The sequence below is a fragment of the Rhipicephalus microplus genome, unplaced genomic scaffold (assembly GCF_043290135.1).
Source record: "Rhipicephalus microplus isolate Deutch F79 unplaced genomic scaffold, USDA_Rmic scaffold_27, whole genome shotgun sequence".
NCBI classification, from domain to species: Eukaryota; Metazoa; Arthropoda; class Arachnida; order Ixodida; family Ixodidae; genus Rhipicephalus; species Rhipicephalus microplus.
Window position 1 is genome coordinate 6,294,366 of NW_027464600.1, and position 25,980 is coordinate 6,320,345.

A 25,980-nucleotide genomic window follows, 5' to 3' on the forward strand; every position below is an offset into this window, starting at 1 on the left:
TGAGGTAAGGCTTTTTTATATCATGGCGTCATATTAAGCGAGCCAGTGACGGAAAGAGTGATAAATAACGTGCGAAAGGCAGAACATGATGGCGTAGTTGATATCATTGCACTTCAAAAAAGATAAAGAGAGCCGTAAAGAAAGTTGCTATATTTTGACTTTGACGGCCTTCTACAACGCGCCTATAGCAAGAAGTTTTTCGGTTGTGTGTGATACGCGAACAATACACATTGGTTTTGTGTGTTGATTATTTGTTTGTATTACCGTAAAGCTGAATATGAATGCCTTCGAGACCCTTTATGCTAGATAAAGAGATCCACGGTTGCTAAATTATCACATGTTCTGTCATGTATTTTCCCAAGTCAACTCGTCGGCAAAAGACAAAATTCTTATTCGTCGTCGTTGATTGTATTGAAACACCTGTACTCCCCTCCCACGTTCGGAAAGTTTTCTTTACCCAAAGGTAGCTCAATTCGCACTGTGTGTTGATATCGGACGCATTGGAACCTTTTTTCGCCTCATCTAGTTTTGTAGTGCCCCAGGAATCGCTTCTCGTTTACACAAGTGACTATGTCGTCTATTCATGTGATACGATGTTCACTCTTCAGGTGACGGCATCATTACGTCACAAAATTTGACGACTTATGACGCGGTAATAACGTTATAGGGTGACGTTAACACATGGTTGTTTCTTGCATCACTCGTGTTGGCGCCGATGCCACCGACGTTCACTTTTCGCTTTTGATGAGGCGTATATGCCTCTATGAGTTCGCCTTACCTTGACGCTGCTACCCTTTTGATGGTCCGTTGAACGTCATTTGACTCGTGTTGATTTCTTATGACAGTCAGCGCACGAAAAAAAGAAAACACAGTCCCAGGCACACGCTTGTGTACATGCTTGTGGCGTGTAGAGAAGTGCACAAGTACACGCTTGTGGCGTGTACTTCATAGTTTTCTGTGTCCTTTTGTTGCGTTGATCATCATGAGTATGTTCCAGAACTAGAACTATTTGCCACATTACCTGCTTATTTGCTCTCTCTGCTCCATTATTGTCCTTCTGCAGTGACGGCTGGTCCGACCGCCAGGACGTGGTCAAGAACCAGGAGAAGGCGTCCGTCGGGAGCCTCTCGATCCGCTTTCACGCCAACTACGACCACGCCTTCGATCACTACTACTTCGGCCTGAACCCTTTTACCAACACGCGGAACCCTTGGTTCAAGGAGTTCTGGGAAGTGCGATTCAACTGCTCACTGGGTGTCGGTCCGGGCTCGGCACGCTACAACCGAACGTGCACGGGTGAGCTATAGAGCGACACACACACACACACACACATATATATATATATATATATATATATATATATATATATATATATATATATATATATATATATATAATGGGGAGAGCGAACGCAAGCAGGGGGTAGGAGAGAGGTGGAGAGAGCGACACGCAAATGTTGGAGGGAGTTAAGGAGGAGAGTTGCGCATGCGTAGAGTGAGCACGGACAAAGCCGACGCCGTGGTACATAGGCCCGAGCAAGAGATGCTTCGCATCTAAATACAGAGGTAGGAGGACGGAGAAAAGCGGAGACTCGGAAACAAAGAAGGCTGCCCAGCTCTGCCCTTCATTCAGACTTGGCGCCACTAGAGGGAAGTTGCCTAACTATTTGTTACAAAGCTATGGCCTACTATGCATACACCCACACATACCAATCGCAGTAAGCTCACCTGACCTTTAGAATTAAATATCTTCCGATCAGGATAGAAAGCTCATGCAATATACCGCAGTCGAAGTGGCTTCTTTAGAGTAATGTAAGAACTGTTTACTCTGTTGAATGTTTGACATGAAATTGCTCACCATCCTTGACCATTCCCCGCCTCACCACCAAAAGCGGCTAATAAAGATCACACTCATTCTAACTGGAAGAGGTACGGGAAATTCTATAGGATTTTCCGGACGACACTGATCACCTGCCTTATGACATTCATTTTGAAGACAAGATGCATCTCAGATGTATATTCTTGAAACAATATTCACGCAGCTCGGAATATCTTTCTGCTTCTGAATGTCCGCTGCAACCACAATCCTCACTTTGTTTTTTTTTACACGATAGAAGCTTATGTAGGTGAATGAAGAAAACGTCGGTTGCTCTCTTTAAATGGTGGTACATACTACACAACATTTTGTTATTTCTTAACAGTAAAAAAGACAGCGCTGATTTAATGGTGAACGCGTTTGGAATACTTCAGAGCTATTTCAAAATATCACTAGTTATCTTCACTTGCTTTTATAGCCAAAGCAAATCAACATTAGCCAACTTGGTTGGTGTTGTTTCAGCAAATACAGCAGCCAACAGCATTACGTGAATAAACATGGTTGACTTGCCATACGTAAAATGTAGGCATCGCATGAACTTGTAACGTTATTTTCTACTTTACAACTTTTAGCTCGGTACGGAAACAACACCGTGACAACAGAGGTAGCATACGTGGAGGATACAATTTCGTTATCGCTTACAAGTTAATGAAATCCTATGTTACTGCTCAACTCTCATCGTAATCCTCTGTTCGTGTCTAGGCAAGGAAGACCTAAGAGAGGGCCACAAGCAGGACACCAAAGTGGAGTTTGTGAAAAAGTCCATATACACCATGGCGTATGGCCTGCACAACATGCAACGCGACCTCTGTCCCAACACGTCCGGCGTGTGCCCCGCCATGGTGCCCGTCAACGGCTCCGTCTTCTTGCAGTACCTGATGAACGCCACATTCGCGTGGAACAACGAGACGGTTTTTTTCCACGAGAACGGAGACCCCCCAGGACGGTGAGCGAATCCTCTAAGTGTCATATCAATCGCTTCTTAGAAATATCCCATGCAGGCTGTAAAAGAAAAAAAAGCTTTGTTTGGCCGCTACGGCAAAGCAATGAATGTCATAGGCACTAATTGAAATGTTAAAAGAGGTAATGATAGCAGCCAATACCACTCTGGCGTGACTCCACTCTGGAATGTCTCAGCTCTGGTGTAAGGGATCCGTTCGGTCATAACTCGGCGAAAAGGGGGCATGGCTGCTCGAGAAAGCGAAACAGTTTTCGTGCTGTTGAGCTCTTGCTGCCAAGACGATGGTGGCGTCACTATCAGGTTTTCCGTGATATTCTGCCACATTTAGCTGATGTTCGTGGAAGCAGTGCAATATACAGCCAACTGATACGCCGCACGTTATCTCAGTTTATGTTACATACAGTTCGCTTGCCGAATAAGGTCATGAATGAACGAAATGTAACATGCCGCGGCCTGACGTCCCTGCATGGTCAGTGGTTCAGGGCGTGGAAGTAAAGAAAAAACATATAACCCCAGATTTGACGTCGTGCGTACGCACATATCTATATATACGTGTTTATAGCCAGAGAGCGAGGGAGAGAGAGAGAGAGAGATAGAGAGAGACGGAAAGAGAGATAAAGAAAAGGATATGAGGGGCAGAGAGGTAAACTTAGCTCTCATTTGCTACCCTACCAGTGCAGAGAGAAAAAGGGGGGCGGCAAGCGTAAGGGTTTGCATGCCGAATCTACGATACGAATATAAATGAGGCATACTGCAGTCAAGTGTTCCTGAAATATTGGCCAACCGGTGTGAAATCACGTAACACGCGGGTCTCTATCATTTCGCCCCTGTCAAAATGCGACCACCAGAGCTGAGATTTGCCTCCACACACTAAGGTCGCCCTTCTGGTGCAGAGACCTCGCCGCGGTGGTCTAGCGGCCGAGGTACTCCGCTGCTGACCCGCGGGTCGCGGGATAGAATCGCGGCTTCGGCGGCTGCATTTTTGATGGAGGCGAATATGCTGTAGGCCCGTGTGCTCAAATTTGGGTGAACGTTAAAGAACCCCAGGTGGTCGAAATTTCCGGAGCCGTGCACTACGGCGTTTCTCATGATCACATGATTGTTTTGGGACTTTAAACCTCACATACCAATCAAATCTTGTGGCTCAAAGAGCAGTGGGGAGGAGAGACAGAATGAGAGAGAGAGAGATGGCGCAGGTGCAGGTTATCCTATTATCGGAGCAGCGCCTGCCAGATTCCGGGAGAGCCCATAATAGGTCTAGAACTGACGTGTGCCTTTAGTTCCTGTAGGCAAGACGGTGCAGCCTTTACGCCGAGGCCGAGAGTGGTGTAACGAGACGCATCTCACTGGCACAGAAGTGTTCAAGCAGACCGAGCAAAGCAGTAAGCTAATCTGAAGCTACGGCTTCCTGGAAAGACGAAAAGAAAGATGTTCTCGAAGAGTTAGCTGGAATGGCGGCCCGCCTTGCCGAGTGTCAAGCGCATTCTTTACTTGTCCGTTACCCGTGACTAATAACGTCACCGGGTCGTTACTTCCAGACGCGCCATTTCCCGAACCAAGACGACGCCCAAAAACACAGGCAGCCGAGCTTCCCTCCACCCACTAATTATTTCTTTTCCCGGCGTGGCTCATCGGTGCCGCCCATTCACGCTTTTCGCACATGTCACTGTGGTGCTTGTGTGCGCTCACTTTGCCGTGCCTGGTCCCTTCCCCCCCCCCCCCCTAGCATCGCTTGTCTTTAGGTTCAGGTAAATGATGACACACTTAATGCGTTAGAGAGAGCGAACGTGAAGTGACGTACATACCTCACCTTTTTTTGTGAGAGACATCATCTTAACCTAAGCGTGAGAGTGCATCTGCTTCTTTACGCCAGCAGGCTAATTGTGGCTGTCTAAATTTTCTTCACAAAACTGCCAAGGCATCCCGTTTCTATACACTACATTGTTATCGTTTTCATGCGCTGCTTTTGGCTGTGTTTATTTGTCACATTAGTTCGGCACAATGAAAACAACTGGCAATTATGTCAAGCAAAGCATACGGGATGTGTTTGTCGTGTTCAACTGTACTGTAATGACTATGACCTAAATTTAAAGCAATTGAAGTGGACAAAAAAGTACCCTTTTTACCTTTGTGATCTAAACCCGCAACTTCTTTCAATTTAGCTTGTAATCATGACGACGTGGCCGAACGCAGCAAACAACGCCTGTTGCTTTCATTGCTTGCGCGTAGCAGAAAAACAAGCTACTTGAACCCCTCCCCTCCTGTCTCACTGAAATATTCACTTCTTTTATTCCACTTTGATTGTTATTGCTATATAGCCATTATATGAACACTCTCGGCTGGATTTTGCATTTCACCGCCGGTGTAGGCGTGGGCGTCCTGCACTGTATATGTATACGTATCTATATATAGGAAAACTCAAGAAAGAAAAAAAACTGAAAAAAAAGACCCCGGCGCGCGGAATCGAACGTGGGACCTTCACGTCGAGGATGCGAGGCGGTAACCACTTAGCCACCAAAGTGTACCTCCTTCAACGTTCAAACGGCAAGCTGTTTATATTTACCATTTACCGCTGTTGGCGGGCATCTCGGGGGGAACTATCGTGTTTTCAGCATTATCAGCAAGATGGCGCAATGAGCGCGTGGTGGCTGTCATCTCTCGCGCGTACTTTCGCCCGTGGAAAGGAGGGGAGTGGACAATCTTTCTCTCGCCCTTATCTCCCGGTGGGGAGGATCATACGTCTTGGCTGGCGATGGGCTTGCACTAGAACAATTCCGTTGTAATTACGGGGTGCTCAAATGTCACTGCAGATGTTGCAGAGCCTCCGTTTGCGGAAAGGGCACGCTTTTTAGACACGGCGAAGTAACAACTGAGACGCTTGTTCGCGTTCATCTGTACTGCGAGTACGTTTCGTGCATCATTTTGTGCGTAAAAAGCGTGGGGCATGTTTAGATCTGCTTGTCATTCTGCGCGTTAGCTTCAAATTTATTGCTATCGCGTTCATTGCATTGCCTTTGTGGCAAATCTGTGACTTTTAAAGACAATAGTCTTTACTGGGGTACTGCGACGCAAAAATTTTGGCCTGCCTGCCTGCCTGCCTGCCTGCCTGCCTGTCTGTCTGTCTGTCTGTCTGTCTGTCTGTCTGTCTGTCTGTCTGTCTGTCTGTCTGTCTGTCTGTCTGTCTGTCTGCCTGTCTGCCTGCCTGTCTGTCTGTCTGTCTGTCTGTCTGTCTGTCTGTCTGTCTGTCTGTCTGTCTGTCTGACTGTCCATTTGTTTGCTTGTCCACCGTACCAATACCCCAAACGGCACCAAGCAATACCTCAAACGGGTATCCCTATCCACAGCGCCCACCAATATTGCTCAAGTTTCAGCGTTCATACTTGTGCGATTTTAAATAAAAAGCAATTATTGCGCATATCTGAGGCACCATGACAACACGTCAATATTTAATATGTGCGTCTTCATACAAGAGAAGGAATACATAAGTAATTCTAAGGTCCGTCGCGTTAATCACGCTGCGCTGACAGTGCAACTAGACGCTCAAAAAGTCAAGTGTTTCCAGCGCTTTGCTAATACGGCACTGTGGTGGCACCTGCCCGTCCCTTTGCGTTCTAGGCCATAGCGCCCCCGAGACAGGCGCGCATCTTTCTCCGTGGGCGCGCAGGCCTTCCTTCGTTTTCGAAGATAACTGCCAGATAGCGCTCGTGTCTAACGTGCCTCGATGCGTTCGTTCGCCTTCCCTGCACGGATCGAGACTCTCTAACGCAGTGTTTCTAGAATATAATTCACCAATTTTTCTCGCGCAGAACATCAAATAAACGTTTTGTTCACTCTCTCCACACGCCAGACTATCATTTTCCGATGACATTTGCAGAGAAACATCCAGATACGGGGCCAATGTTTTTCGTCTTCCTATGTTGCATCTATAGCTGTTTTCCAGAAGGCGTCAGCAAATGTACCTCTTTGCAGCTATTGCAATTATGGTTCCCCTCATTACCTCCTTTATTCTTTGTATGGGCCAGGGATAGATTGGTTATCTAACTGGTATTGCAATATTTGAGTGAAAAGAGGGCTCGCGATCGCACAGACAAAAAGAAAAATAAGATAAAAAACAAGGTTTAATATCGTTGTGACCGATTCCCAGTTTGGTTTAGCGTCACAGACCTCCAGTTTAAGGCTTCCTGCCGCCTCGTCCTTGACCCATCCTCCTTTGTGAGTGAGTGCCATCAATACAACGTCATCATAATCATCATCATCATCATCATCATCATCATCATCATCATCATCATCATCATCATCATCATCATCATCATCATATGTTTTGAAGGAGGATTGCCATGGCTTAGACTAAGCGAGTGTTTACTTTGATCTCATTTTGTTCAAGCTTCGTTGACGAGTTTAGCGCGTTTGCTGCAGGTATAGAGAAATTATGAGGAGTGCTATTGTAAGTCTAACTGTCGGCATGTTTACTTCTTTTGCGATAAGGAAACGCGAAACGATAAGTTGATGTTATTCAAACACAAGAAAACTGCATATGGCAACAACACCTCTACACCTCACAATTAGCTAAAAAGAAAAGTTTCTCGATGGCATCTTGATAACGATTTCCGCTTCTCTGTTTTTCGGCAGCTTCGAGTGCTTGCGGCGAAAATGAGTGTGACTCGAAAGCGGGGATCAAAGAAATTGTTTCGCATCCGCACTCTTACAAAACTCCCGTGAATGTATCCGCTCCCTTTCTGCTCTGTCTTCATTTTTAATTTTGCTCAGAAGGCGTCCCTTTGAAGGCACATGATCACTGTGCAATACAAGCCTCGCCCCTTGCCGAGCGCCGTGGGTACTGGTGCTGAAGCGCGCCAAGAGGACATCGACTATACCACTGTGCTTACCCGCGGGAAATGCGAGCGCAAACATTTAGCCGCATCAGGTTTAATGCGTTCGCCAACACTCGCCATTCATCAATCATTGCGGAATAGTTCTGGGCCCCTCTGGGTAGTTGTTCAGTATGATTACATAACTTTCCTAGTCAACGAATTCATTTTTATTTCAACGTTTATTTTTTGTAGTACTTCCTTCTTGTGGCACGATTTGTGTACTTTGATCAACACTTTGTATTAGCGGTGTATATGTCGCTATAGCACGTATGTAACAACAGTAATATGCCATTGCGTCAGGAGCACTAACCGACCGATCGACCAACCGACCGACCGATGATCTATTACTGTTCTTACATACTGTTGTTACAAATCGTGCAACATGAATCGTGCAACATACAGAAAAATTAACGTTGAATTAAAATAAATTTGATAACTAGGAAAGTTATAGAATCACACTGAACAACTAACCACAGTGGCCCAGAACTATTTCGGAATGAATGATCATTGGTGAGTGTTGGTAAAAACGCAGTAAACGTAATGTGGCTAAACGTTTGCGCTCGCATTTCCCGCGGGCAAGCGCAATGGTATAGTCGATGTCTTGTTGGCGGGTTTCAGCAAGTTTGCCGCACTTCTTCATTTTTCCCTTTTCAAAGCCACAATGCCCACGCATATAGCAGTTCCTCAGCCTCACGAAACATTTCTACCGCTTTGCTATAGATCGCTATGCGGTGCATGGATTTTCCTGCGTGACACCAAGCGACGTAACTGTATACAGCTCTTCGGTATTTCCGTTCGCGTGCAGTGTTCGATTTGGCAATTTATGAAACTGAGCTGTCATGTCGTATGCTACTGTCGTATACACTATCGTCGTCGTCGTCTCTAATGGCCTCGGTTAAAATAAAGGATTTACCGCGCGTAGACACCTAATCAAAGGTGATGACTCAGTCAAAGAATGTTGGGGTGGCCTAACGACTTAAATATCAGCGCTGTCGAATACGCCGGGATGAATGGATTCAGATCGATTTTGACCACCTGAGATATTCTTTATATTGCACTAAAACTTGAGAGCGACGACGTTTTTGACAACTTTCTCGTCGTAAGGACGCTGCCACTATCGGAAATCACTTGCGCGGGGACCATATGTACCTGGTCACTGAAACAGGTGGGTTGCTGAATCAACGCCATACTCGATTAAGCGGCATACAGGAGTTATGAGTGTATACCGGCTTCAACAGGAACACGTGTAGTCTGCTAGATGATGCTTCCGTCATCCCGCTTGTTCGTGCAGCACCTGCGTTTTCGTTCATTGTCATAGGTGACGACGACGCTGCGACTCCTGGAAGTTCTTCGAGGTATATGAGAACCACTATTCAGAAAGCAGTACGGAACACAGGGAAACTTTGCGAGCTGTTCGCGACACGAAATTCGACGCACTCAGTTTCAACGTCTGAGCTGTTTTTCAAATCGTTCGTTAGGAGTTGATCGCAGTAAACTATCATTGTCTTAACATGTATGTCCTCCTGAGTGGCCTACAAGAAAACTATGATCATCACGATAGGTGTATGTGTCTAAAAAATAAGGTAAATCCAGTGACAGGTTGCTAACCACAGGTCCACTATAAATAACGTAGACAACTTTTGGCCCGACAAATGACTGCGAAGCTGCGATGAGCCGAAAACCACCAGTAAGTCAAATTATAGAGTCTTCTAAAAATAACTAAAGGGGGCTCTGGCGCTGCGATTTTTCAGCGACCATGCAGCTTCAAGCCACGCAAAGCCAAGCGAAGCCGAAAGTACGGCAATCAGGCAAATCCGTGAACTACCCATCATTCCCATGCTTGCTAAAGTGCCATGCCTTGCAGCTCCCATAGACACTAGCGCCAGAGTTCCCTCTAGTGTATTTATAGGAAACGCTATGCATCAAACGAGAGAATAGCAGGGAGCGGTAAAGGTAACGGCGGCTTCGAAGACACCGATGCGATGGAAAGGCTACCATAACGATGACGTGTCCGTAGATGTGTGACAGGTGCGAACGCTCGGTTTCAACGCGAGTTTGCGTCTCTGAAGTTTGGACATCTATGTCGTGCCTGTGACTGTGTGTGGCGTACCTCGAACCTCTCTGCGCTGAGAATCATCTTAGAAACAACTATACATCACCTAGATAAAACCTAGCAATAACTTAGAATAAACCTAGAACCTGCATCACCTAACTAAGGCACACACACAAAAAACCTAAACATTTGTCCAGTGTCACTGTTTCAAGCCTTGCGTGGCTTAGTGCTAATTCCGCCTTTCTTTTTCCCCCTTTCTGTCGTAACGGTGAAGTTCTGGGTACCGTTGGGCGTGTTTGCGATAATAATTTCGCCGTTTTCTGCACAGCTTCCTACGTCCAGACGTAACATGCGACACCCCCTCGTAAAATCACCCGCTTATCGGTTGGCTTATGAGACGGTCGTGGACCGATTCGAGAGAAGTTATAACGTCACAGGACATCACTTGGGTTATACAAGGCACTAGGCTGCTGACCCGCAAGTCGCGGGATCGAATCGAGGCTATGGCGGCTGTACTCGATGGAGGCGACAATGCAGTGAGTTCATGTGCTCAGATTTGGCTGCACGTTAAAGAATCCCAGATGGTCAAAATTTCCGCAGCCCTCCACTACGGCGTCACTCATAATAATATGGTTGTTTTGGGACGGTAAACCCTACATATCAAGCCAATTGCCCATTCTCTCATCGGAGGGCCTTCAACCAGGCTCTATTAGGTTGAACTTCCAGCCTCTAACCTATCCGTTGCCTCGCCTCGCCTATCCGAATTAACAAATTGCGCCAGGGAGCATTATCGTTTATCAGGAAGCATTTAAACAGCACGCGTTATCTTGCTGTTTAAATTAAGAAGTACGTCATGCCATTGGCGGCAACCGTCACGAAAGGGTTGTGTTACCTAAGCCTTCTAGGAATGTCACTGCAAACCTATAGGTAATACCCCGAAGCGGCGGGGTTATTAAAATGGCGTAAGGAAGCTCTCTTCATGCGAGTGTTATCGTGTGGCTCATTAGCTTGTGCAATTAACTGCAGAATTCCCTGACAAGCTTTACCTTCGGCTGATACAGCGCATGAATTTCTAATGGATGCGGAAGTCGACATTGTGCTTTTTTTTTTTTCTAGGCGCTTGAGATGTTTGCGTGTACAAGGATATTTCACGCTTCATAAACTGCACCAACCTTACCTAACGCTATCGAAAGGTACCCCTGCCTCTTACTAACTTCATTGTTTGCCGCTAGCGAACGCGCTGTTACTCGTGCAAGCTGGAAGCGATGTTTTCCCACTAACTCGCAGTTATCGTTAGCCGGAAAGCATCCTCGGACGAGCCACGTGTGATTCATTTTTTTTCTTTAAGCGAAAGTGAAGGTGACAGCACGGATGAACCGAATGTCGCGAATTTCTTTTCGCGGAGGCGCGTTCGGAGAATCGGTTGCGAGTCAATTATACTTAAGCGAAATATTTTGCATGGCTTCTTTACTGCGGTGCACCGTCGAAACAGATGGTTCGCGGAAAAGAACTCCGCACTACCAATGATTTCTGCTAGGCTGGGAAAACAAAACAGCCACCTTCTCTGCCTCCGTCGTCGACGCCTCTCCTGGAGCCAGAGCCACAGCTGGTGGTGGGTTTCGCGTGCGTGCTTTGAGAGATATTGCAGCTATTTTTGTGCTTTTTCATTGCAAAATGACGCCAGCTGTATACGTTAGTGCTGATTTCAAATCGCCGAGCGTTTTACCGTCCTGTGCTATTCGCTTCGCATAGTAAACGCCTGCCGCGTGGCACAGCGACTACCCAACGCAGCAGCTGCTCAGCAGAGCATTTCAAGCATTTCACACGGCAGACTTTGTCTTCACGACGTGGTTAACTTAATATATTTCGTTTTCTTCTTCCGTGTCATGTTTGAAATGAGTACTACTTTTCACAGAAGGCACCTTTTTTCTTGGCTATCTCAATTACATCAGATTCTGTCGTCAGAAAATTAGTAAACTAATTGTCCTAAAATTTTTGCGTTTTGAGGCAGTCACCTAGGCCGGCGTGCTTGTGGGCCCACCCGGCGCAAAACTGCCGGACATATTCAATGAAGTTTCTCCTCACTCACTCACTCACTCACTCGCTCACTCACTTGCTAACTCACTCACCCACTCACTCGCTCGATCGAAGTGTGTTCTTACGAGACATAAAATACACGCAGTCCTATAGGCCAATGCAAACAAACTTGATCTAGAACCTCTCCTTGTGTCTACGTCGCTGTTATTCATTAAAAAAATGAGTAAGAGAGAAAGCTTGCAATCTTAGAAACTTTCGTTGCATACCACACGCTGTGATTTGATAAAGCGACCATCTGACGTTGACGCATTGCGATGTGTATCTGACTGATTCAAGTTTCATGCTCGATAATGCAGGTATGACCTGATGAACTACCAACAACTGGGTGAGCACCACTACGACTACGTACAGGTTGGTTCGTGGGTCAACGGCGAGCTCACAATGACCCGAGACGTGCAGTGGCACCGAGCACAACGCACGGCGCCGCCAATCTCCATTTGCTCGCTGCCCTGCGAAAAGGGAAAAGTCAAGGTATGCCACTGAATCACCAAGCCTGAAATCATATAATTCCATAGTAGCACACTAAAGATTATACACTAGCAGTAGGCGCTAGTGACCGTAAGTGGGCGCATGGCGGGGGCACAAGGGGTGCCCCAGTCTACTGCAGACGTTTACTGAGTTATGGCCACGCGATTTTTGAATGGGAATGTACTTAGTTGGGCTATGTCAGGCATCCGGTGGCAAGGTACGTGGCGGGGGCCGCGCACCGGCAGGAGTTATCTCTTCGCTCTCATTCCCTCTCTCATAGCAACAGCTGCGGGCGCGCGCACTTCTCCTCGCCCCTAGCAACCGGAACATCTGGAGCGAGAGTGTGTAAGAACGGGTCAATGCAGTGCTTCACCGCTTCTTCTCTCACCGTTCGCTCTTTCTCATCCCTGTGCCCCACTTTCCTGTCTACTCTCGTCTGACTCGACCGTTCGCTGACTGGGCGCCTGTCAAGAACACCCGAAAGTGTGTGCTCAAGACGCCGCCATGAAACCACAAGGCAGGGGTGAGAATGCTGGCGCCCCATTCTTCCGTCTGCTCGCTTCTCACTTTCGACCGTTCGCTGGCTGGGCGCCTCTCAAGAACATCCGAAAAGGTGTGCTCGAGACGCTGCTGTGAAACACCAACGAAGAACCGAGAACGCTGGCGCCCCACTCTCCCGTCTGCTCAATCCTCCTCACTCCCGACCATTTGCTGGCTGGGCCCCTCTCAAGGCGATGGCAGAACTCGGTGAAGGCGGACGTCTGACGGCAACCAACGCCGACTAAATTTCAAGGCCGAAAGGCTGCCGCAGTGACGTCAGAGGTTGGGGGCCCAGTTGCCCAACTGAGCATGCTCAGAAAGACTTTTTTCCACATCTTTTATTCGGCCCAATCAAGCCGCAGCAGCTGCGAGAGCGGGAGCGTTGGTTCTCCTAAAACGTGAACGAAACACAGGCTTTCCGCCGCGTTCGTGGCGTAACTGGGCCCCCACCCTCTGACGTCACTGCGGCAGCCTTTCGGCTTTGAAATTTAGTCGGCGTTGCGGCAACAGTGCCCTCTCTCGGCGCAAGAAATGCATTCGCGTTTCCTCACGATTCCCTTCGGAAAGGTGGGGGCGTTTTTTTAAATGCGAAGCATTTCTTAGCGAACTTCGGTGACATTGAGCGTATCTATCTATCTATCTATCTATCTATCTATCTATCTATCTATCTATCTATCTATCTATCTATCTATCTATCTATCTATCTATCTATCTATCTATCTATCTATCTATCTATCTACTTAGCCGCCTACGACTTTTAGCTCTCCTGGCTGTTTCGATAATGGTATCAATACCAAACTTGGTATGGCATAACATGACTGTATGAAGAACGTATTTGAGTAGTCATAACATGAAAATCATGACATGGATGTCATGAATGTCATGATTCACATTTCATGGTCCTGCAGCTCTTGCAGTGGTTTCGTTGACATGGCTTGTAGCAAAACTGGTATGGTATGACATGAATGCATGTTGAACACAAGCGAAAGATCACCAACATGAAATTCATGACAAACGTGTCAGTTAACAACATGACTACATGCCAAGCTCATGACGCGCTCGCGGCCGTTTCGCTATCTTCACTTATACCAAATTTGGTATTACGGGACGTAAATAGATTACGAAGGTATGATACTGGTGCAAGCATGATAAACATGAGATGCATGTCATGTAACAACATGACTACATGACACACTTAGGATGCGCTCGCGGCCCTTTAGCTAGCTTTGATTGATTTGTGGGGTTTTAACGTCCCAAAACCACCATTTTATTATGAGAGACGCCGTAGTGGAGGGCTCCGGAAATTCTGACCACCTGGGGTTCTTTAACGTGCACCCAAATCTGAGTGCACGGGCCTACAACATTTCCGCCTCCATCGGAAATGCAGCCGCCGCAGCCGGGAATCGAACCCGCGACCTGCGGGTCAGCAGCCGAGTACCTTAGCCACTAGACCACCGCGGCGGGGCTTTTTAGCTAGCTTCACACATGCCGAATTTGGTATTACGTGGTATGAATGGATGACGAAGCTATGGGACTGGTGAAAACTTAATCATGAGATGTGTGTCATGCGAGGACATGACTACATGCCACAGTAGAGGCGCCAATACATTTCGACGTGACGCAGCGCGCGTGCTCACCGCCTTTGCGACACCAAGCGCCGGTCCTGCCATATAATCGCAGGCACGCACCACGCTGCGTTGCTTTGACGCATGCGCGCTTCAGCGCGTCTGGCATACCTCCATCACGAAAAGAGGGAGATGCGTCGTTGTCTGGGTAACATCGGTACGAAATGTAGCATGTCGCATTTCGCACCTGTTGCAGTTGAGCCCCACCGACAGAGGCTGGTCGCGCCTGGTGTCAGACCATACAGTACTCCCGTTTTGCTAACGTAGCGTCGCTGTGCAAAGCGTTGGATTGAATAAACTTTTATTTGGTCCTCCAAAACACAGATCACTGTGTTGCGGGCAGCTCCCACGTGGGGACTGAGATGCCAAACTCCTCAGCCGCCTAGCGGGCTTGGTGGACAGCCCAGAGCTGATCTGCCAAGGACGAACTGCGGATTGCCGCCTCCCATCTGGCAGAGGTGATGTTCGATATATGAGCGAATTTCGTGCACTGCCAGAGCATGTGTTCTAATGAAGCTATTTCCCCACAATGTGGACAAAGATTACTTGGGTATAGGTCAGGGCACATGATGTGTAACATTTTCAAAGTAGGGTACATCCGCGTTTGCAAAAGCCTTAATGTAAGTGCTTGGGGCCGGGTTAGATTTTCGTGAGGTAGAGGGAAAATCCTTCTAGAGAGGTAGAAACGTTTAGTGAGCTCGTTATATGTTGTAAGAATTTCCCGGTTATCCCCTTCACCGGTAGAACGCATCCCCGGGGAGGCGCGGTTGGAGAGTTCTCGCGCCGCCTCGTGTGCTGCTTCATTGAGATTGGGAGGAGAATCGTTGATTTGCCCAAGGTGAGCTGGGAACCAACTCAGAAGATGATGCGTTATGTTCTTGCCTTGCAGTATTCTCAGCGTTTGTTCAGAGACCGTTCCGTGGGCGAACGCCCGTAGTGCTGCCATGGAATCACTGTAGACGACTTCAATGTTATCCATCTTGAGTGCTAAGGCGATGGCCACCCGTTCCGCAATGATTGGGTCTTTCGTCCTGACCGTCGCTGAGTTGACGACATGGCCAGCCCCATCGACCACCTTTGCCACAAACGCTTTCCCATTGGCGTAGGAAGCCACGTCAACAAATACGACCCCTCGTTCCTCGTTTGAGACTTGACGAAGTATAGTCCTGGCCCTCGCTACTTTTCTTCCGACGTTGTGTTCTGGATGCATGTTTCTTGGTATAGGAGACACCGTGATATTCTCCCTGATGTTGTCGGGGATATCATTGTAATTGTTCCTGATTGCCATTGGGTGTTGGCCCAGCTCCTGCAGGATCATTCTTCCCGACCTTGTTGTAGATAACCTTGCAAACTGTGCTCTCTCTTGGGCTTCTGCTATTTCTTCGAGCGTGTTGTGAATGCCAAGCTCAAGCAGACGCTCGGTGCTGGTATGTATGGGTAGGCCCAGGACCTTCTTGATAACTTTCCTGCGGAGCACATTCAGTGTCTCGGACTCTGCTCTTGACCAGTTGTGCATTGCTGCCTCGAACGTGAAGTGGCTTAGAACAAACGCATGCATCAACCTGATGAGGTTGTCTTCCTTGATCCCATTTCTTTTGTTGGCCACTCTGCGTATGAGGTGCACCGCACTGTCTGTTTTCCAAGTTAACTTGGCTATAGATTTGCTGTTGGCGCCGGTAGACTCTATCAGCATGCCCAGGACTTTGATAGAGTCGACCTTCTGGATGGAATCCCCTTGATTTGTACGGAGGTGGATGTCTATCTGGTTTAACGGCTTCCATCCCGTGGGCTTCGGTCCCCGGTGTGCAGTCCGATACAGTAAAAGTTCTGACTTACTCGAGGAGCACTTGAGCCCAGAAGGACGAAGGTACTCTTCTACGGTGTCAATCGCCTCTTGCAGGGCGCTCTCAATCTGCCCCTCGCTTCCACCTGTGCACCAGATGGTAATGTCATCTGCGTAGATGCTGTGCTTCAATCCTTCAATGCTCGATAATTTCTTTGACAGTCCAATCATGGCAATGTTGAACAGCATTGGTGAAATCACTGCGCCTTGCGGCGTGCCCCTTGTTTCTAGTTCGATTGCTGTGGTCTCGATATCTGCAGTCTTCATCACGGCTTTCCGATCTGTAAGAAAGGAACATACGTAGTCATAGAAGGCTTTCCTCAGACCAAGCTTGGAAATTGCTTCGAGTATGAATGAGTGGTGGATGTTATCAAACGCTTTTTCTAGATCTAGGCTCAGAATGGCTATCACGTCTCTCGTTTTGTTGCCGATGACCTGGTGTTTGATAAGCTTCAATGCATCTTGTGTGGTTAGCCCTGCCCTGAATCCAACCACATTGTGTCTATGTATGTTGTTATCTTCCAAGTGCTTGTTTATCCTGTGCAGTATGGCACGTTCTGCAACCTTGCCGATACATGATGTCAAGGATATTGGCCTCATGTTGTCCAAGTTAGGGGGCTTTCCTGGCTTAGGAATAAGGATCGTCCTGGCCAGCTTCCACTGCTCTGGCACCCTGCCTTCTTTCCATGCTGCATTGATCATATCCTTCAGGGTTTCAATTGAATCATCATCAAGGTTACGATGGGCCTTGTTTGTGCAAAGCGTGCTCGCGCGTCAACGCTACATTGGAGTATATTGGGCCCTTCATGATGCGCTCGCGGCCGTTTCGCTAGCTCCACACATACCAAATTTGGTGTTACGTGACGTCAATAAATGACGAAAGTATATGACTGGTGCAAACATGATAATCATGACACGCGTGTCATGTAAAAACATGACAACATATCACGCTTATAGCATGCTCGCGACCGTTTCGCTAGCTACACATATACTAAATTCGGTATCTCATGATGTGAATAGAGGGCCAAGGTAAACGACACATTCATACATGATAATCATGACACTGAAGTCATGTACGCCATCATTTACCTCCCCCTCGTAACGTTGGGCCGATTTTAAAATGAGATATCAACCTTTCTCATTCGTGCTTCGCATATCATCGATTCCTACTGTACGGGGGATCTGCCTTTTTTTTGTATGGACGTGCGCTATGAGTGACACCGACGCTGGAAGTAATATCGTCACCTGGGGGTGTGTTCGGCATTGACAAAACTGCACAGACACTTAAAAAGACGCGAACTCATCGCGGATGCTGTGGTCATTACGCATTACTGCATTTTACCAAGAATGCTGAGAGGACTATGGCAGATTTAAAAAAAAATGCGTTTTTAATGTTGAAGGCACTTGACTATGGCGCAGTGGCATCTGAGCCAAGGTCGCACACTTTGAACCTTAAAAAAACCCACCAGGCGTGCGCGAAACGCGCAGCGTAGTCACAGCGAAAGCTCGGTCTTTCAGAATGTTTTCTGAACACTCTTTCGGTAACTGCTACAAGCACGCTTGCTCGGTACCCCCAACACCATAAATATTTATAATTTCTGTGTAGTAACAACGATGATGATGATGATGATGGTCCTTGGATTATTGGCACGTGCACTCTGGGTGATCGGCCATGAGTCGGGCGGATCATACATACTGAATTTGTGATTATTATTTAGTAAGAGCTAAGATAATTTTAAGATAATTTTAATGTAACGTTAAGTATGAATAATTGTAATTTTAAGTTGCACTATTTTGTTTAATCTCCCAGAGACTGAAGCTCTTTTGACTAGGAAGACTGAATAAATGATTGTTAGTAGTTGATACACCTACCAAATCTATACGAGTCGCATGTAAATTTTTCGATAGCTTTGAAAATATTCCTGTCCGAGTGTCCCAGCGCAAAGGCCCCAAATGATAACAGAACGGCCGACGTAACCGGTAGAACATGTTGCCGCAATATAATTTCTATACTACGTTTTCTGTGTAAGGAAAAACGTTGGCAGCTCCACAAGATGTGTTCGATAGTGTCGAGTTGGTTGCAATAGGAACAAAAAATGGAGATTGCCGAACCCGCCCTGTGCATGTAAAAGTTTATATTTGGAATTCTGCAACGAATTCTGGTAAGCTCGTCTTGCTGCACACCATTTCTTGCTCCAAGAGAACTGTAGGTACAGAAAGTCCGCTGATGAATCGAGACTTGGAGTAAACACAGAGAATGCATAGATTCTGAATCTTGCCGCACTAACAAACGCCGTAACAGGAAGGAGAGAGAGAGAACTCGACCTGTCAGAGAAGCTTTCGCCAGAGAGTCCGCAACTTCATTGAGTACAATTCCTTTGTGTCCCGGTACCCAAATTAATCGCAGGTGTCGCAAATGATGAGGAACAAGTAATCGCAACAATCTTAGAATATCCAAATCTGTTGAAGCAGTTACTGCCGAACACAACGGCAATGAATCTGTAACTATAGCCACAGGAGTAATAGGTAAAGGAAGTTAACGTTGTGCTAATATAATAGCCAAGAACTCGGCCAAAAATGTTTGGGTGTAATCAGAAAGTGACGAGTCTAGTTGTGTAGCACGGAATTCACTATGCAATGCTGCGTCCTTCTTCTGAGAAGCGTGGTATCCGCTACACACTCGCAAGGAATTTTGTGCTATATTTTTATGCTGTAGCTGACGACGATGAATTATTAGGCCTGAAGTGGGTATGCACCACAGTGATCAAGAATGTGTAAGCTTCGTTACTCTAAAATCGAACAATACTTTATAAGACCGCTCAATTATTGGTCGATCCCCCACAGTGGGTATGAGCCAAAAGTTAAGGGCAACAAGAACAAGCTTTTGTTATGGCTGGGAGCATTTGACTACCCACTAGTTACGCAATTCGCATTGTATGACGCCTGGTTGTTCCTCTGCTGTTCTAAAACACTTTATTACTCATATTAACGCGATGATTTCCCGACATCAAGCCTGCCTAAGGCAAGCTTGCAGGAGCGTTCCAAGCAATTGCGAGCACTGGCGTGGTGTGAGGAAGAAGAAGCCGCACCGATCGGCTGCGTTCCAAAATGCTCTCTGCTGGTAACAGCGTATCGGCCAACGGCCGAGGATCATCGACTCCGTTTCATGATGAAGACTCAAGCTATAAAGTCGTCCTGCCACGTCTTCCAACCGGTAACGATGTTTTGAATTCCGTTTTCCTTCATGCCGACTTGAGTGGTAGGCCGTACCGTGCCCCTGACTTCCGTGACGCGCTGCTTAAAGTGGTGAGCACAGCGGACATTATTGGAGTTGGCCAGTATCAAATGAGCCATGTATGGATGGTTACGTGTGCAAACAGCATGGCGAAACAGAAACTCGTTACTTGTGGTGAGCTCCGTGTAAAAGGGCTGAAGTGCATGGTGCTAGATCCGGAGACCAAGAATATTAGGCTGAAACTACTTTGGCTTCCGCCTCATCTTGAATCGCGACGTGTTGAAGAGGCGTTCCAAGCTTACGGCGTTGTGAAGTCCGTTGAAAGAGAGGCATGAAGATGTGCAGGAATGGAACAATGGATGACAACAAATAGAGACGTTGCCTTGGAGCTCAAGGACACCATCACTGTGAGCTCAATACCACACCTTATGTCAATTTATGGCCACCAATGCCTCGTACTTATTCCCGGTAGGCCTCCACTGTGTCTTCGGTGCAAGCGAGTGGGGCATGTACGACGACAGTGCAAAACACCGAGGTGCTTGCAATGCCAGCGTTTTGGTCACTCGTCGGATGCCTGCGTGTCAACTTATGCCAACAAACTCCGTTCTGGCCAAGGGACAGAAGACCAACGTCTCGATCATCTTATGGATGTCACTGAGGTAGTTGATGCGACAGGAGAAGCAGCGGGAGGAGCAGAAGGTGCCTTCAAGGAAGCGGAACACTTGTCCACGGATACCCTTGGAACGCAAAATAACACCGCTAACGACGCCAGTGAAAGCATAAATGAATGCAATGCTGCTGACGAACACCACTTGGAAGGCCTTAAGGACAAGCCTCTTGACAATGAGGAACAAGAAGGAATGGATTGCAGTCAGATAAGGAAGCGTCAGGCATCGGTTACCGATGAAGCAACAACGAGTGCGCCAGACACGACAGAGCAAGTGTCTTCGTGTGGTCCACGTGTCACCTTCTTTGGGGACCGAGAGACGCGCCGCCTATGCCAGAGTCCTGAGGAAAGTGCTCCTAAAAAGTGCAAAGGAGGTAAAGCCACAGGTTGGCCTGTGGCTAAAGGTGACCTACAAAAGTAGTAAGATATCAAAATGGCTACCGCGCTAACGTTTCCCATGTGTGTAGCGACACTCAACGTACGCGGCTTGAGGAATGTAAGGCGTCAGTGGCAGTTGCGCCACGTGCTTGAGCAGTACAACAAAGATGTACTTGCAGTGCAAGAGACTAAGATTTCCGCTGCTCGTGACGCCGATCTTGCACTGGAAGTTTTCCGTGATTACAATTTATACACCAGCCCAGCACGTGGTGCATCCGCTGGATGCTTTTTATTAATTAGAAAGCACTTGAATCATATTTTGACGTCACTACATGTTGATGGGGAAGGACGCCTTATTTGTTGCGACTTATCTTTTCATTCCCATAATTGGAGGTTTATCTGTGTCTATGCTCCCTCCAAAGTGAATGAAAGGAATTCTTTTTTCCTTTCTTTAACTTCGCTACTAAACACTGACAGAACTTTGGTAGTTTTTGGAGATTTTAATGGTGTTTGTGACGCTAGAGATCATTCATACATAACAAATCGTTATGATGCAAGTGCAGCCTTATTGCAGAAACTATTGAATGACCACAATTTAATAGATGTGGGAGCGCATGCACCTTCTTCGGTGAGGTTCACGCACTTTCAAGGCATCTCTCATGCTCGGCTTGACCGTGTATATGTATCTCTAAGCTTATGGTCTCACATTCATAATTATGCTGTAAAGCCCATATTTTTTACAGACCATTGCTTGGTCACTGTTTCTTGGGGTCCTAAAAATTTTCGTAAAACCCCTCTAAACTGGGACCTATGGAAGCTTAACGTACAGTTGTTGCGCGAAGATTGTTTTGTTAAAATAGTAAAAGAATCGGTACAAGAGGTAAAACGGTGTCGACAGTTACCAATTTTCGCTCAATGGGAAAGGTTCAAAGAAAGAGTCAAGTATCAGGCAATTAGTATTTCATGCGAAATAGCGCAAAGAAAAAAAGCTGAAAAGCGCTATCTTCATGATTTACTTCATAAGCTCCATACTTTTGAAAGTGAACAGCCGGGATTGTACGGGGACGAGATAAATGTGATTCGAGCACAGATACAAAAACATGATACAGATTTATACAGAGGAGCTAAGATTCGTTCCCGTGTTACCCATTTCACTGAAGAGGAACCCACTAAAAAATCCCTTGGGGATGAAAAGAGATATGCACTTTCTAAACAGATACTGCAAATTGAGTCGCGGGGTTCCCTTTGTACAGAGACATGTGAAATAAGAGCTGCATTTGAAGATTATTACAAATGTTTGTTCACCGCGGCTGAGCTTCAGGAGAATTTTGAGGAAGAAGCTAACCACTTCATTGCCCTTGTGCCTCAGTTACAAGATGATGATAGACTCCCTGTAGAGGGGCCAATAACCAGAGAGGAAATTAGATTTGCAATAACAACGTTGCAGAAAAACAAAACTCCTGGCCCAGATGGCCTTAGTGGTGAATTTTACATAGCTTTTCAGGAACTTCTGATACCTTTCCTTGAGCAACTTTTTAAAGAGGCTTATGACCGTGGTGAACTTCCTCCTTCCTTCTATCAGAGCCATACAACATTAATCCCAAAAAGTGCTGATCCTAACGCATTAAAGAGAGTTAACGAATACAGGCCTATATCGTTATGTAACGTTGACTACAAAATATTTGCTAAATTGTTGACAAATCGGCTACAGACAGTGATTACTAAATGTGTAGGTGACCACCAAACATGTGGAATTCGTGGTCGCTCTATACAGACAAACATACATATTGCACGTTCAGTTCTTGAGTGTATAGATGGTAGCATGGACCAAGTAGCCCTCCTTCAAATAGACCTTGCAAAAGCATTTGATAAGGTACAGCATGTTTTTTTGTTCCGCCTCCTAAGACACCTGCAGTTGGGTGATGTACTATACAATGGTATCTCACTCTGTTATAAGAAGTGCACAACTAGGCTAATTGTAAATCGCACACTTTCCAATATAATAGAGTTAAATTCATCTGTACGTCAGGTATGTCCGCTGTCACCTTTGCTTTTTGCAATTTATTTGGAACCATTATGTTTAAGTGTTCTTCTAAAGTCCAGCATAAGAGGCTACCGATATGATGCTGAGGAAGTTAAAGTGCTAGCTTATGCAGATGACATTGCCTTCTTTTGCGCTGATAAACCCAGCGTTCAAGAAGCAGTCAACACTACTTTACGTTTCTGTGAAGTCGCTGGCGCCAGCATAAATTTTGATAAAAGTAGTGGATTCTGGCTAGGCATGTGGGCTACAACTCCTTCGGTCTTCGCAAATATTCATTGGAATGCGACTCCTATGAAATACCTCGGTGTGCCTCTCGATAACTATCGTAACAGCGGCCCACACTGGACCGCTGCGATAACTACTATCCGCCGAAAGGTGGCAACCTGGCACGGACGGGAGCTTTCCATTTTTGCCAGAGCGAAAGCGTGCAATATATTCCTTGTATCGAAGCTTATTTATATTCTGCAGGTGTTGCATTGCTCTCGGGTACACATTCAAGCCTTTCATAGGATATTTGACTGCTTTATTTGGAGCTCTTCCTGGGAACCCATGAGAAGAGACAATCTTTTTCTTCCACTCGAAAAGGGTGGCCTCGGCCTTGTGCATTTGTTCGTGCGACAGTTGGTGTTGCGATTTTTCTACCTCAAGGATGTGTGCCACCCATTTCTATTAGCGGTTCTTCGTAACCGTCTTTGTTACCACCTTCCTTTTATTCATGTCACAACAAGCGTTGCTAAGGAATTGCCGTTGCGGGGATTCCTAAAGGAAATTGTTGATACTGTCAGTTTTTTGAAAGCCAGGTTTACCTTAGAGTATTTGTATACTATTGACAGAACAAATTTAACCGCTGCACTTGTGAATAACCTTTTCCCCGAACCTGTTTATCGAAAGCCATATTCGCTTCTGTCTGGTCACGATGTATTATTTCGTGTACGTAGAATGTGTATATCTCCTGCAGCGAAAACATTTTTCTTTAAACTGCACACTTCCACGCTGCCAGTGAAAACGTGGCTGAATGAAAAATCAATATACGTACCCTGGACAGTGAATTGTAGACTCTACAACCAACCAGAGACTATAGAGCATTGTTTTATTCATTGTCGTGATGCTTTTTATTTTTGGGACATTCCAAAAAGAACGTTAAGAAAAGAACTTCCAATCACAGCCCATGGTATTAGGTTCCTTCCGTTCAAAAAGAGTCTGACTGATAGTACTCCTTACGACTTGTTTATGTTGTTGGGACTTTATTCATTATGGAAAAGTCGCATGATCGATAGACACGCCGAGCCACCACGGTCGACGAGATCTGTCTTCCGAGAAGCAGCTGCTCAAGTGCGCAGTGTTGTCGAGACTTTTGACCCCGTTCCGGAGTGGCTTCCCGTTCTTGACGCTTGTGTGTGTTTGTCTGAATTCTGACGAAGTATGTTCTGTGTACTTTACTGGTGATAATGTCATTCATTAAAGAAAAAAAAAAGCAATTGCGTGGCTCAGTGGTATAATACTGAGTTGGCACGCATGGGGCTTGAGTTCGAATCCCACTGTGTTCCTTAAGTGTTCTTATTTACTTTTTTTTTCTTCTTTCGTGCGATAGTAGTTACGGACACCGAGGGCAGTGGCTGCGGACAACTACGGCGCGCACGTGACCCGCGTTGTGATCTCATAACAGCTTTCGCTCTGAAAAATGACAATGGCGCAGTGGACAGTGTGCTTGGCATCGGTTGCCGCGGACCCACAGGTCACGGGTTCGACTCCCGATGACGTTTTTATTTTCTTTTTTTATACCACATCATAGCTCCTACTTGTCATTGCATATGCTGCATTTACACACTCGACAGTTGTACTTTCAACTGCTTGATGGGGATACCAAGAGAGTCGAAATAAGTACAGTCGAAAAGCGGAAGAAGGTTTGTTGAAAACGGCGCTATACTTGACGTTTAAAGTAGCATGGCAGAGATGGCATGCTTAACGCATAAATTCACAGCTTAATGAACGGAACAGGCGAGTAGCGGCTTGAACAGCAGACTCTTGGACAGGAGCTTTTAACGGTCTCTTTCAAGGGCTTCGGAGAACAGGTCGTTTTGAAAGAAAGCGCCACTTAGTTAAAGTACTTCCATCTGGTCCAGTTTTGTGTGTTTGTGTGTTTTTTTTGGGGGGGGGGACAATCTCGAGTCAAAAGTGCTTGTACATGACCACTCTTGTGCGCCGGAATTCGCCATTAACAACCTCGTTAACCTAAGTCTCAAGCCGTACTTCAAAGATGGTGCACCAATGGCAGACCCGCCCAGGGCTCCGGCAAGGCCGTCATTGCGAGACTGCTACTAATTACACTTTCTGGCGTTTCCAAACAGCTCTTTCTTCAATTACGTTCGCGTGTCTTTCAAGTTTCGCTAATGCAAAGCGTCACATAAAATGGCATCTCTTCTTCTTTAAAACCCCCTTTTAATGTTTCTAAAGAAGCAGTATTCTTTATGGGAAGCACCTGCATCTCCTTCTAAGATTCTTTAAAATCTTGAAGTGTACCCGACAGTGTGGTGCATATGCTTAGCTTGCTCAGAATGCGCACACACACGCAAACACACACACACACACACACACACACACACACACACACACACACACACACACACACACACACACACACACACACACACACACACACACACACACACACACACACACACACACACACACACACACACACACACACACACACACACACACACACACACACACACATGCACACACACACACAGGTGGGCCAACGGGCATGGCAAAAAAGGAGGGCGTAGAGTCTGCCCCGTACTTTGACGTATCGCTTTTCACGCCTTATATTCTGGTAGCGGAGGGTGCTGCGACGAGATTTCACCCCGGCCCCTTTAGGGGGAGACATGTGCACGCTTATGCGCACATGCACACTCCAACTACTTCATCTTTCTGCAATTTTCACTTATACGGCTGTATTATTGCAGAGTATTCACTCGGAAACGATGAAGTGTTGCTGGAACTGCGTGGCCTGCAAAGAGAACCAGTACGTCAAGGACGAGTACACCTGCCTGGACTGCGAGAGGGGCTGGTGGCCTAATGAGAACCTCACGGGTGAGGCACTTTGCTTCTAACGCTCTATAGAAAAAGAATAGTAATTTCAATTTAGGGCAGCAAAACTTTACACGCAAGGGCAAGTAATTTCATGAAACTATACAAAGCACAAAGTGAGATTGTTCTGAGAATGTTGCGCGAAAACGGCGCAGCGATCGTTTAAAGGAACGGTCACACAAATATCAAACTCCAGTGGCAGCATTCATTCGATTGCTTAGTATGCATGG

The 25,980-nt window shown here is 46.5% G+C and overlaps 1 protein-coding gene and 1 pseudogene across 1 annotated transcript in view; both read left to right on the top strand.

Moving 5' to 3' along the window:
- The window catches only part of LOC142786660 (metabotropic glutamate receptor 5-like), a gene marked incomplete at its 5' end in the record, with an annotated part of 145,353 nt that overhangs the window by 99,286 nt on the left and 20,087 nt on the right, over window positions 1-25,980 (top strand). The window contains 4 exons of the mRNA XM_075884290.1: window positions 1,064-1,296; window positions 2,578-2,821; window positions 12,154-12,328; window positions 25,627-25,753. Of these exons, the coding sequence (XP_075740405.1) occupies window positions 1,064-1,296; window positions 2,578-2,821; window positions 12,154-12,328; window positions 25,627-25,753 (779 nt within the window). The remainder of the gene's footprint in view (window positions 1-1,063; window positions 1,297-2,577; window positions 2,822-12,153; window positions 12,329-25,626; window positions 25,754-25,980) is intronic.
- LOC119169261 (uncharacterized) lies at window positions 19,409-20,656 on the top strand (annotated as a pseudogene).